The following is a 13,846-nucleotide window of genomic DNA, read 5'->3' as shown; positions in this document are numbered from 1 at the left end:
ATGGACTGAGCACATGCATGCAAGTCCTGTTCTTCCCAGAAATCACTGAATAAAGACACAGAAGAACTAAAGGAAATAAATTCATAAAAGAAAATAGAGAGGAAGGTCTACATGCATCATAGAGTTCTAGAAGAAGAAAAGCAGAGGGAGAAACAGGCAGAAAAACAAACTGAGGAAGATGTAGCCAGATAAAAAGATACTTGCAGTCAAGGTAGAAACTGATTTCCCCTATCTCTAAACAGGCTCTGTCTCAGGGTCAGCCCTCGGAGTGGAAGGCAAGAGTGAAAAGTGAGGCTGAGAACAGGGCAATTAATTTGAAGTCTGGACTCAGGACAGTTATGCCAGCCAGACCCCTCCCCCTCCACGTTTTCTTCATTGATTGCCATTCTTTCCTCTGCACAGACCTCTCAGAGGTCTGGCAAAAACCCAAAATCCAGGGGGCCTTTTTTTTCCTAAAGAAATTGACTAAAACAGTAGAGGAGAGCTAAGGATTTCCATTTGGTTGGGACACCCAGAGTAAAGCTTTTCTCCTTATGGCATCTGTGGGAAGGATGGGCTGGAGCTGCCAGCTCCCCTCATACATGCACAGAGCCTCTAGTCAGACTTTCTGTTCAGTGAAGAAGTGTGTTTCAAAATACACCTCCTTTTTCAACAGGGGAAGGGTTCCATACAAGACACCAAGAATAATCAATTCAGTTCTTCTTTCTTAAATATGAATGAATTAGCAAGGATCACAAGACACATGAAAAAAATCTAAAAAGCATAAAAGGTGAAAATCTCACATAAACAGGAGTTCCAGTTGTGACTCGGTGGGTTAAGAACCCAACAAGGTGTCCACGAGGATGCACGTTTGATCCCTGGCTTCGCTCAGTGGGTTGCACATCCAGTGTTGCTGCACACTGCAGTATAGGTCGAGATGCTCCTCGGATCTAGCATTGCCATGGCTGTAGCACAGGCCTGCAGTTGCAGCTCTGATTCAACCCCTGGCCCAGGAACTTCCATATGCCACAGGTGTGGCCATTAGAAGAAAAAAAAAAAATTTCTCGTGAATGAACAAGAAAACTGCCTCTATAAGAAACATAATTGAAATAAAAAATAAATTTCTGACATATATTCAGAGATCCCAAAAGCTCTTATATCCACTAACGAAGAGCAGAATGTTTTTGAAAAGACAGACCAAGAATATAAAATAGTTCTGAAAGATTAATTTTTTGGTTGTCAAAAAATTAATAGACCAACTAGAAATAAATTTCATCTTCTCTGAAAATATAAGGCAAATACACATAGAACTGATAAATATGAATGAGAAGACAAACACGGGGAATCTAGCATCCAACAAATAGAAGTCCCTCAAAAACTCAAACAGAGGAGTTCCTGTCGTGGTGCAGGGGAAACAAATCTGACTAGGAACCATGAGGTGGTGGGTTCAATCCCTGGCTTTGCTCAGTGGGTTAAGGATCCGGTGTTGCCATGAGCTGTGGTGTAGGTCGAAGATGTGGCTTGGATCCCGAGTTGCTGTGGCTCTGGGTAGGCCGGTGGCTACAGCTCCGATTAGACCCCTAGCCTGGGAACCTGCGGTGAAGCCCTGAAAAAGACAAAAAGACAAAAAAAAAAAAAAAAAAAAAAATTAGAGAAACTTAAGGGGCAAATTACGTCAAAGAAATAATAAAGGACATAGGATTCTAATTTAAGAGCCCCATTGAGTACATAGTACAAAAGGAAAAAAACAAAAAAAACAAAAAACCTAGCTACGGCCTCATGAAATTTCAGAAAACAAGGATCTATGAGTTAGTGTGGCTTAGACCTCTCCACAACAACCCTGAACAAGAGAAGAAAATGGAGCAATCATCTAAAATGTTGATACAAAAAAATATTTTACCCTCTAATTCTCTATGCAGTTCTCTAAACCAAATGCAAAAGCACAGTGAAGACATTTTCTGGTAGGCAGCCACAGAAAATGCTTCTCACACAGCACCTCTTAGAAAGTCATTAAGGTTGCACTCCAGAGGAATTTGAGCAGGGAGAGGAAAAATATGAATAAATCCAAAAAGAGGAAGACATGGGATCCAGGAAACAGTGCGTCCAATCTAGAAGAGCCATAAAAGGAAATGTAGACCAACATGATGCAGTGAGCTCCTAGTGCCAGTGTCATAAGAGCAGGATGGCTGGGGCTGAGGTAGGTGATCCCTAGCAAAAGAGTATAATGGGAGGATGGAAAAACTTGTGGAGTTGGTGACAGCTCATCAGTTTGCTCAACTATAAAGAAGAAATGTATAAAAAAACAAAATCAAGGCTATATGTAAAAGCTGTGATCCAAAAAATAGGAAGCAAGTAGAATGATTTTATGCCACTGATAAAGTATAAGGATAACAGTATAACATTTTACCTATATGTTAGGGTGTTATGGGAATATTTTTTGTTGTTGTTTTTTGGCCGTGCCTAAGGCATGCAGAAGTTCCTGGGCCAGGGATGGAACTCACATCACAGCAGTGACCCGAACTGCTGCAGTGACAACACACGACCCTTAACCTGCTGTGCCACAAGGGAACTCTAGGAAATTTTTATTTTAAGTGACTCATGGTATATGAAATCAGACCATAGGGTAGGAAATAACAATTCCAACACACTTCTTGGCCAACAGTATGTATATAGCATGATTTCATATATATTATTTATTGCCTTATAGCATTTCTAATCAACCTATGGATGACTTATGTTAAAATTTTGTTATTAGATTTTAGGTTAGATTGTAAATGTAAATAGTCTTAATATTGTACCAAGAAAAAAAGAGCTGACAGAAGAAAGAAGGTGGAAAAGGAAGAAAAGTTGCAAGAAAATGTCAAAATACTGATACAGGGGTAGACGAAGGTGGCTCTAAGCCAACTCAGTGACACCATTTTGGCAGCTTTAAATTGGTCATGTGAGTTAATGGAAATCAGCAAATACTACATTCCACCTCCCACCCTTGCCCCTGAGAGCCACTTGCTAAGCATTTAACAGCATGGAAAAAAATATCCTCATTCTACAGTTAGGAGAAAACACCAATACTAAAATTTATAAAACAAGAAATGGCAGTATGAGTATGTTATTTAAAGGAACAACTGTAACCTATAGAAAGTTGAATAATAATAATTTTGCTTTACTAAAATTTGACTATTAAAGGGGAAAAAAGAGAAACAGTGTAAGTAAACCCTCTTTCATTAATGAGTTAATAAATACTATCTTAAAAAAATAGAAGTATTTAGAGTTACAGAATTAGACAGCAGAGGAACTAAAACCAGAATCATTTAAAATGGGCTGCTTCTGAGAGAGGTGCTGGCCTGTGGGAAGGGTGGAGAAGACGGTGAGTTTTCAATAACAGTTTTCCTAGTTTTTTATTAAGGATGTTTTTATTTACAGTGCATGAATAAAATTCTTCTGAACATTTAAACAGCAGTTACAAACTCAGTCAATCACAGTTTCTGTATATATCATTTCTAAGAAACTTCTGAACATCACTACTTAAAATGTTATTAAATTCCATTTATAATTTAAAAATACAAACACCAAAAGACACAGATTTACAAATCTAATTTTTAGAAAGACTTTTCTATACATTTTTATGAATCTAACAAATCAAAATTCATAAATATAGTATACCATATTTCTTGGGCATTTTCAACACATTAAGAATCAAACTGTAACAACCAAAAAAGAAAAAAAAAGAATCAAACCTTTAACTTTGCAAAATCGGACCTTTTCTTGGGACATTTGAGCCTGACTGCTGAATTGAGGTACTCTTAACAATTTCAGTTAAAATTACAAATCCAATATGCCATTTTCTCTGCAGATTTTTAAACATCTCAAATATTATAAAAGCTGACAAAACATGTGCCACACAGCCTGTGATTTCAAAACTTATCATACTTGTATGACTACAACTTGTACAAAAGTATTAACACTATAGCCATTTTTCTATAAGTAAATCGTTATTTTTGTATACATTTCTGGAGTGCCAACCGCTCCCAAATGAAGAGAACAAAATCAGGATCTCAGAACCCCGAGCCCCTGGGGCAGGTCACAGGAACCTGGTTGTACCATTTGGGGGATAATATCTCAGACTCCCATGACCTACCTGAGAACCCTCCTAAACTGGATCTTGGCTAAAGGAGAGCAACACACTGATCCCCTTGACATCATTCCAATTTCACCCATGAGGACTTTAATTGTCTTTTAACTTCTTAACACTTATTTGGGTAAAGAGAACTTTGTACCCACCTCATTCAGCCATCTCTACTACCTGATTTCCACTGAAAAGACCCTTCAACCTTTCTCTCTTTTTTAATAGTGTCATTGACTTCATTTTATAGCCACTTATATATGAAATCATCACAAGATCAATGATTCAGTAGCAATTAGGATAACATGAGGAAGGGGAATTACAGTGTGTGAAGGTGTCTCAGGAAGTGTTTAGTAACTATAAACTGGTTTTTTGTAATTATTATTTTATGGTCTAGCAAATTAGATTGGCCCATTTTAACAGCCTTTGGGTGTTAAATTTTTTAAAATATTACTCTGTTGTGAAACAAGCTTTCGTTTGGAAGTTTCACCATAACTATTCTCTCCAGCCATGTGTCCACTGACACGCTGAGCCTGAATTTCTTGGTGTGGTGGAGGTGCAGTGGAGTAGAGGGGGCTACAGAAGACTCTCTTTCTGAGGAAGTGATACTTAAACTGAGTAAACTGGTATCAGGGGTTGACCACTTGGGTTGTCAAAATGGAAAATACAACATATATGAAGGCCCTAAAGGTAAAAAGGAGGATTATACATAAAATATGCAACACATTGAGCATTTACGAAGCAGCTAGTATTATTATTATTTTAAGTACTTTAGAATATTTCATTATAACATGGAGAAACTGAGGCAAAAAAGACTAAACAACTTAATCAAAGTTGCAGAGAGTGTAAGCGATGGAACCTTGATTAGAATGCACGTAGTCTGGCTCCAAGAGCTGGACCACAGAGAGGCACTGGGAAAAGTGGTAGCAGACAAAGTTGGAAAGGAAGACAAGCACCAGGCATGCAGACCATGTTAGAGATTTTGAATAGTGCATGCAAATTCAAGGATGTTAAGGAGAGAACTAGCAGGATCACATTTACATTTTTCAAAGTTCTCCTTTGGTTACACCATGGAGAACAGATCAGGCGGGACAAGAATGGAACCAAGGAGGCAACTTAGGATGCTGGTAACCCATGTTTCAGATGATGGAGTTGATGGGGCCTGCACTAGGAGAGTGGCCACCAGGTAGAGCCATGTGGCAGGTGTTCCAAAGATTGAGTTGAGCTAAAATTTCCAATTAAAGGATAAACAATGTACAGAGAATTGAAATGGATGAATTTGCAGAGAACAATGTCCTTTCAGAATATTGTTCTCATCTTTTTCTACCAGGGTCTTAGCCATATTTCTAGAGAACTTAAAGATCTTTATAGACCTGCTTTATGGTACATACTCCATGTGGTAGGTAACATAACCTGTTTTCTGGCTTCCAATTCAGGGCTTTGGGTATTAAGTCACAGGAACAGCACACGGAGGTGTTTCCAAAAATTCAAATTGCCAAAAACTTTCTGTCCAAGGCAGCAAAAATGAAGAACACTCACAATTAAGAAATTAGCTACTTCCAAGAGACTGGTTGGCACCTGAACTAGAGAAACATGGAGAAAGCGAGTGGTGCTCACTTTGTTGAGACCTGTTACCAGCTTCTCCTCCTGGAAACCTCAGACACTCAGCTCTCCCACAGTAAATGAAATTCAGAAAAACTGGATATCTTGCTGGAATGCAAGTTCTGAAAATGAATAGCTCTCACTAAATCAAAGGAAAATTTGAGTTCTTAGACCAAATGAGATCAGACAGGGAATGTCTGTATATCCTTCTTTATCCTTTCTTTATTTTGGAGAGGAAAGATAATGATGGGGAAAACTTCTTTTCACTCTTTCCTCTTCATTATATATGAATGATTTGAAACACAGATCTGACTTGGTTTTTGGTTTTGTTTTGTTTTTTTGCTTTTTAGGGCCACACCTGCGACATACAGAAGTTTTCAGGCTATGGGTCGAATCAGAGCTGCAGCTGCCAGCCTACGCCACAGCTGCAGCCACAGCAATGCCAGATCCGAGCTTTATCTGCAACCTACACCACAGGCAACACCAGATCCCTAACTCACTGAGCGAGGCCAGCAATTGAACCCACATCCTCATGGATACTAGTTAGGTTCATTGCCATTGAGCCATGACAGGAACTCCAGATCTGATTTGTTATCAGGTGATAATTACAAAAATCAACATAATTTCTGTGATCGCTCTGTTAACTATAAACTTATCTTTACAGTTACTGTTTTATATTCTAGCAAGTCGGATTGGCCATATTTAAAACTGCTGTTTAATGGTCACTGCACATTAAAATTTAAAATATATATATATTTCTTTCTTGCAAAACAAACTCCCATTGGGAAAGCTTTACACTAATTGTTCCCTTCTGTTATTCATATCCAGTGATTTGTCAGCCAGAGAGCCAACGCTGTTTTTAAACCAGCAGGATTGGATTTTAAAAAACTATTCTTTGGTTATGGATTCCTCTCCACACAAACAAAAAATGTATTACTAGGAAAAATAAACATATCATCAGATCAAAATCATGTTTAAATTATAATAACTCTTTAAACTGCATTCATCAAGATTTAGACCATGGAACTATACTAACATTTGCATTTTTCTCTAATTTTTCTAGTATTAACCTTCAGATACTTTTTAAAATTTTTAGATTCATAGATGCATTATGTTTTTCATAGATACATAATTTTTAGTCATCGTTTACAATAAAATCAATCTACTTGTTCCATTTTTGTAAAAAAAAGTTATAAATGATATATGCATAGGAAAATAAACCTAGAAAACTTGAGTTTTTACTGTTGGGAATCTATAGCGGCTCCTGAACAAGGAAGAGAGAAAAGGACAAAATACCAAAAGTTATCCTTATTTTTAACTTGATTAAAAAGTGAAATTATAATATATGCCTTAATGCCCCCAGAAAGAAATCAGCTTTTTCTTTTCTCCAAGCCTATTGTATACTCCTACCTGGTAGACAATGTTAAGCTATAGTCTAAACTGAATGGCCTTTTCCCTTTTCTCACTGCTTAAATCTTCCAAGGCTATGGAACTCTAATTTTTATAGAAAATTTTTATAATCTAAAAGGTCCACACAGGAGTTCCCATCGTGGCACAGTGGTAAACGAATCCGACTAGGAATGATGAAGTTGTGGGTTCGATTCCTGGCCTTATTTAGTGGGTTAAGGAACTGGCGATGCCGTGAGCCGTGGTGTAAGTCGCAGAGGCAGCCTGGAAGCTGCGTTGCTGTGGCTGTGGCGTAGGCTGGCAGCTACAGCTCCAATTAGACCCCTAGCCTGGGAACCTCCACATGCTGCAGGAGCAACCCTAGAAAAAGGCAAAAATAAATAAATAATTAATTAATTAATTAAAATGAATAAATAAAAGGCCCACACGTGTGTAAGTTAGTTTTAACACTATGGCCTCAACCATCTCTTAGAAATGGGCCATTTCACATCTCCATCAGGGAGAATTCTCTATGAGACAAGCTTATATGTCTTCGGCAGGCCACTCAATTTAAACAGGTGGGAGAATGGTAGGAGGTGTACTGTGTTAGCGCAATCAAAGTCAGCTTCCTTAGTGAAAATTAGATTGGCCATATTTATATTGCCAGAAGCTGTTACATTGCTCGACATTTAAAAGGTGAATTACAGGAGTTCCCGATGTGGCTCAGCAGTTATAAACCTGACTAGTATACATGAGGATGTGGGTTCGATCACTGGCCTTGCTCGGTGGGTTAAGGATTGACATTGCTGCAAGCTGTGGTGAAGGTTTCAGATGTGACTTGGACCTGGTGTTGCTGTGGCTGTGGTATAGGCCAGTGGCTACAGCTCCGATTTGACCCCTAGCCTGGGAACTTCCATATGTTGTGGGTGTGGCCCTAAAAAAAGAAAAAAAAAGTGAATTATACCTTTAAAAAATAAAAGCTGATACTCATGAATTTTAGACAAAATATAGAAAACTATTATTTCATTTTTGTTATTTCCATTTCTTAATATTTCATACTCTCAAATCTATTATTTTACTCAGATTAGATTAGATTCTGTAAATGGTTCCAAAATTATAAAATTACATTGCCTTAATCCTCTATCCCTTTTTGTGTTATGATGCTTTTACAGACCTCAGAGTAATATTTTTACATTTGTAGAGTATATCTTATGCTCACTCTTAGGCACAGCCTAGTCTCAGAGACCATGTCTTAGGGCTGACAGTGGAAATGTGAGATCCTGACTGTGCATGTAGGGTATCCAGACACTGCACACTCTGTTGTTTCAGCCGGGCTGGCACTGGGAAAAGGTCAGGGGGAATGAAATGTTAGTCTACATGGCAACACCAAACCAGCAGAGCAGTGCAAGAGTAAAATCTGTAGGTAGGATGTGACTTTTTAAAAAATCCTCCTTTGTCTGTCTCTTGAGAAGCTACAAGTGATCATTCTTAGATTGGCTTCACTAAAATCAGACCCTGAGGTGATCATTCAAGTGGAAGTGACTCATTAGGAAATGTTTCTGGGAAAGGCTAACAGGGGAGTGGGAAATGGGATACTGAGCACCAAAGGTGCAACATCGAGGAGGTCCAGTCCAGGGGAATTACCCTGCAGGGAAATTCTGGAGACAGTGCTTTAGAGTGGTCCTGCCAGATGAGACAAAGAATACCCTCATGCCCATTCATCATTGGCTAAGGGCTGCATCCAAGGATGCACATTTCCAGGAACTTCTGGTTTGCCCTGCTTAGGCGCCAGAGGGCAGTCTTCTGACAGAGAGACCCAGGTGCTGGCTGTTGGCAGGGAAAATACGTTGGAATCTAGGGTGCCCAAAAATGACAAAGAGATTCAAGGGGATAAGGGAGGGGCACTGACAATGTCTCCTATAGGACCCAAGAAACAACTTATGTATTGGTTCTAAGAAACTTATAGCCAAAAACATTCCACTGAAAAAATCCTTCGAGAGCTAGAAAAACCTCAATCTATAAAACATTTCAATAGTTATAAAACAAAGGATTACTTCTTTCATGTAGATGGCAAATATACATTCTTGCTGAGTTACATAAATTTTATTATATCTTGAAAGGGAGATATATCATTCCCCCATTCTTATTAGGGACTTGAATGACCACAGATGAAAAAAAAAAAAAAAAAAAACAAGGCTAACTTTGAGTTGAAACCCAAACCCAAACACAGACTCATCCCCGCTCTAGACCTCCTGTATTTTCTGACTGCTAATATATGATATGAGAAATGTGTTATTTCCTTCACAGCCTTTATGATTGTCTTCTGAATTCTAAAAAAGCTTTGTGTTTGCTGAACAGAAATTATAGCATATTAGAGTGTATGCAAATATGTGTGTGATGCTCAATTTTATATCATGTATTACATTTGTGCAATATCTTTATTCCAAAGCCTGAAGGCATTTTAATTTAAACAATCTTCTTCATCCTTAGCTAATTTTTGATACAAAATTCCAAATTTTAGATTTATAGAAATTGAAAGCAGTTGCATAGCCTATCTTTATCACAAAACAACATTGTATTAGCTGTTTAATGGTATACTAAACTAGACAATCACTTATGAGGAAAACATGCTTGTCTATTGCTTTTTTAATTTCTTTTATTTTGGAAATGTTTTTATTTTTAGTAATAAAATTAAAATTTTCCTTTTTAAAAAACTTTAGCTACACATGGAATATTCCAGTTAGATGGACTAACGATAATGAATCAACGATTACAATCTACAACAGGTCAGAAACAGGAGGTAAATATTGTCAATTGATTTCTTTCTTCTTCGAATTAATGGATTGAATTGCTACTTTGAATGAGCACTACATTAAATGAATGTAAGTGTCAATAAACAACAAGAAAGCTTGAACTTATATAAGTTTCAGCTAAAAGAAACCTCTTAAATAATTAATGGGTGAGCCCAAATCCTTATCCATAATAATGAGAGCTTTTCTACCTTAAATTCTTTTTAATGACTTACCATGACTGACACAATAATAAATACCCATAGCCAAAGGAGAAGGGTCATATACTGAACCATTCATTGGAAGATCAACATATAAATTTTCTTCCTTTCCTCTCCTTTCTCCTTTCCTCCCTTTTCTTTCTTTCTTCCTTTCTTTTTTAAAAAAATCAGATAAGTAAGCCACTGAATTTCTTAAATTGTTATATGGCAAGTCTGATTTTAAAAATTCTTTCAGTAAATTAGACTTATCATTTTTATTCAGATTAGCACGTTAGACTCTTTAATGATCCCAAAGTATCTTTTCTGAGCTATAAGTTGTCACCAGTAACTCAAGGCACTCTCTATATCAATCCATCCAACCATCTCCCCAAGTGAATGACTTGGCACTTGCCTATGTTAAAATTCAACTGTGACTGGTCTGTTCACATAAATCAACTAGAAATACATTTCTGTATTCTATCTCCATTGATTTGTCTTTCCCTTTCTTTTTTTTTCTTTTTTTTTTTTTTTTGGCTTTCCTAGGGCCGCATTCGCAGCATATGGAGTTTCCCAGGCTAGAGGGCTAATCGGAGCTGAAGCCACCGGCCTACACCAGAGCCACAGCAATGCGGGATCCGAGCCGCGTCTGCAACCTACACCACAGCTCATGGCAATGCTGGATCCTTAACCCACTGAGCGAGGCCAGGGATCGAACCCACAACCTTGTGATTCCTAGTCGGATTCGTTTACCACTGCGCCATGACGGGAACTCCTGTCTTTCCCTTTCTTGAAAAAATTGTTATATAAAAACAAGGAGAACTTATCACATGTTCTCTACTACAGATAGCCAAAAAAACAATAAATAAGGTAGGTTTTAGCAGCCATCTCAAAAGAATTTTGCCTTTCACAGCTTTTTTTTTTTTTTTTTTTGGTCTTTTTAGGGCCACGTCTGTGGCATATGGAGGTTCCCAGGCTAATGGTCGAATGGGAGCTGCAGCTGCTGGCCTACATTGCAGCCACAGTCATGCCAGATCTGAGCCGTGTCTGTGAACTACACCACAGCTCAGGGCAACACTAGATCCTTAACCCAGTGAGCGAGGCCAGGGATGGAACCTGTGTCCTCATGGGTACCAGTCAGGTTCATTTCTGCTGAGCCACAACGGGAACTCCCTTTTATACTTTTGCTATTGTGCTTGTTTTGTGTTTCAAAATCATTTTTTATCTAAGAAAAAAGAGACTCTTCTTCATCCCATCCCCTAAGGACTTTGTTTCAGAATAGCATTTGGCATGGACTTTCACCCGCGGCTTCTCAGTGATAAAAGTAAATCACCTATCCTCTATTTACATGTGCCAATTTGCTCCTGCAAAATATTCTAAAATAGTAATTCAGTTCCTCTGGCATGTAAATTTTTACCCTATTTCCAATAGACTTCTTTAAAAACAGCTTTATTGAGATATAATTCACATAGTATGCAATTCCCCCATTTAAAGTGTTCAATCCAATGTTTTTTATTATATTTTTATTATATTCACAGTCAATTTTAGAGCATTTCAATCACCTCAAAAAGAAACTCCATACTCTTTAGCTATCAACTCCTCTATCCTCCTATACCCCTAAACCAAAACAACCACTAGTCTACTTTCTGTCTGCATAGATTTGGCTATTTGAGACATTTCTTATAAATGGAACAATTTACACAGCACTTTGAGACTGGCTTCTTTCACTAAGCATGATGCTTTCAAGTTCATCCATGTCATAGCATGTAACAGTACTTCATTCCTTTTTTTTTTTTTTTTTTTTCATCTTTTGTCCTTTTATGGCTGCACCCTCGGCATATGGAGGTTCCCAGGCTAGGGGTCTAATCAGAGCTGTTGCTACTGGCCTACATCACAGCCACAGCAACGCCAGATCCAAGCCACGACATTCCTTTTTATTGACAAATTATATGCACATTATATTGGTATACTCCTTTTGTTTATCTATTCATCAGTTGATGGGCAATGGATTGTTTCTACCTTTTAACTGTTAGGAATAATATTGCTATAAACATATATGTAAGTTTTTATGTGGCTCGAATAGGGTTTTTTCTGCTTTAGGTTTTTTACTTTTATCAAATTATTTTATAATTTTTAATTTTTACTATAAACTCTACCAGCTTTGCTATTGTAAAGACACCTTTCTGTTGCCTTTACAACAAAACTTTTTCTTGGTCATTTATGCTGACTTTAATTGATGTGGTCAGCAATTCTGAATTCTTCTCACATTCCCAGATCAATGCCATTTTGTCAGTGTTTTTAAATAGGATAATTTTGTGTTTGAGTGCTAAGCTCTACCTTTTGTGATCTGTCTTCTGACCATTTTCTTACTCAAGCACATTTGCCAAAGGAAAATGGAAAAGAAAGGGAAAAAAAGACACTTTAAAAAGTGCAATAGCACTTAAATGTGCAATAGCACTAATAAAAGATATCATGAGGATAGGATTCCCTTGGGAGGTTTTCATTGGATTTGGTTTAAATATTACTACCTGTTTTGCCCATTGGTCGCTACTAGTTAATTGAGGGTGGGAGGAATGTCCGGGAAGCTGCTTGATTTGCTGTTTACAGGTTTAAAATCATGAATAATCTATCTACACTAATATAATCTACTCAGCATTTTCATGAAATGAGGTTTCCATAAAAGTGAATTTTCCAGATAACTAAAGCTTATTCAAGTGCTTCGTAAAACAGATTTCAGGAATTAACAATAAACATTTTTCTAATATGTATTATGTACTTAGAACATTTGAATAAGATATTTACTCCTTTATTAATTCTTTTAAACAAGTATTTACTAAGGACTAATTTATGGGCCAGACATGGGGGTAGGTATGGAGATAATGTTCAGGGAAAAACAACCCATGATCCTCGCTTTGAGGCACTTAGGTCTAGGTGCAGACGAGTCAGTAGGCAAATATAGTAAGTGTCAAAGTGCCTGGTGTGGTAATAGCCAAAGGTGCTCACTGAAGAAGCACTGGCCCATATTTAGGGGTTCAGGGAAGTTACTAAAGAAAAGGAAATCTAGGCTGAGAGTTAGGGGGGCTAAAGATTAGGTGGGTGACAGGATTGACTGAATGTAGATGGAAATTGTGCTATGGGCAGAATAAGCTACTGTGAGAGTGAGAGAGCAGAGAGCTCTCATGACAACTTCCATCCCTCTGTCATGACATTTAATACATTTTCTTCTCTAATTATTGACTTTATCTGTCTCTTCCCTCCCTGTAGACTATTTCTTGAGAAATGGAGCTGATTTTTTTGTTGTTGTGTGCTTGTTCCATATCTCCAGCAAGTATCTAGTAATTGGTTATTGAATTAATTATTAACTAAGCAGCTTTAATGTCCACAGAGCTTTGATGACAAACCTATCTTTATCTGCAGCTTCAAAATCATGACTAGTCACTTAGCCAGAAGCACACTAGACATCTCTTCCTACTTCAAAGTGCCTACTCCATTTTTAGGCTATGCAATAAGTTCCTGTTTCCTGTTTGGGGACATCTTCAGCTTCCAGCTCAAAGCACAGATGATGAATATGTCCTGAGTGTACTGAATGGGCCATCAGCTCAGGTTACCAGCCCTACCTCCCTCCTCTCAGTTTCTTTAATGATTCATCAGTTAGAAATTTCCCAGGCAATAGTGGGACTTCCTTAGAGGTCTTTTATTACATTTGTGTTGTACATGAAAACAACTGATCATGTACTTTGTAACAAAAACAAGAAGACCTTCATCTCAGATGC

General features: G+C 37.7%; 3 protein-coding genes across 30 annotated transcripts in view; 1 reads left to right on the top strand and 2 right to left on the bottom strand.

The window, feature by feature from the left end:
- The window catches only part of CASP6 (caspase 6), a 1,021,045-nt gene that overhangs the window by 729,069 nt on the left and 278,130 nt on the right, over window positions 1-13,846 (bottom strand). The window lies entirely within an intron of this gene.
- Window positions 1-13,846, bottom strand: part of ELOVL6 (ELOVL fatty acid elongase 6) — a 465,493-nt gene that overhangs the window by 381,657 nt on the left and 69,990 nt on the right. The window contains exon 3 of one of the 26 annotated variants that reach the window (XM_084973217.1): window positions 783-1,585. The exons of the other annotated variants lie outside the window; for them this stretch is intronic. The gene's annotated coding sequence lies outside the window, so the exon portion shown is untranslated. The remainder of the gene's footprint in view (window positions 1-782; window positions 1,586-13,846) is intronic. 26 annotated transcript variants of the gene reach the window in all.
- The window catches only part of ENPEP (glutamyl aminopeptidase), a 93,286-nt gene that overhangs the window by 50,149 nt on the left and 29,291 nt on the right, over window positions 1-13,846 (top strand). Inside the window, exons 11-12 of one of the 3 annotated variants that reach the window (XR_014811944.1) lie at window positions 9,808-10,620; window positions 11,932-12,488. Coding sequence is in view for 1 of the 3 variants with exons in the window: in NM_214017.1 (NP_999182.1) it covers window positions 9,808-9,887 (80 nt within the window). In the remaining 2 variants the exon portion in view is untranslated. Of the gene's footprint in view, window positions 1-9,807; window positions 11,049-11,926; window positions 12,489-13,846 lie in introns of those variants that run through there. The other 2 variants (XR_014811943.1, NM_214017.1) reach the window with 2 other exon arrangements.

The sequence above is a fragment of the Sus scrofa genome, chromosome 8, assembly GCF_054392235.1.
Source record: "Sus scrofa isolate SSC_HxYL_T2T_F1_AM1 chromosome 8, Sscrofa_HxYL_maternal_Yorkshire_Landrace_v2.0, whole genome shotgun sequence".
Classification (NCBI taxonomy): domain Eukaryota; kingdom Metazoa; phylum Chordata; class Mammalia; order Artiodactyla; family Suidae; genus Sus; species Sus scrofa.
The sequence above is the reverse complement of the archived record's forward strand: the minus strand, read 5'-3'. Positions and strand labels throughout refer to the sequence as shown.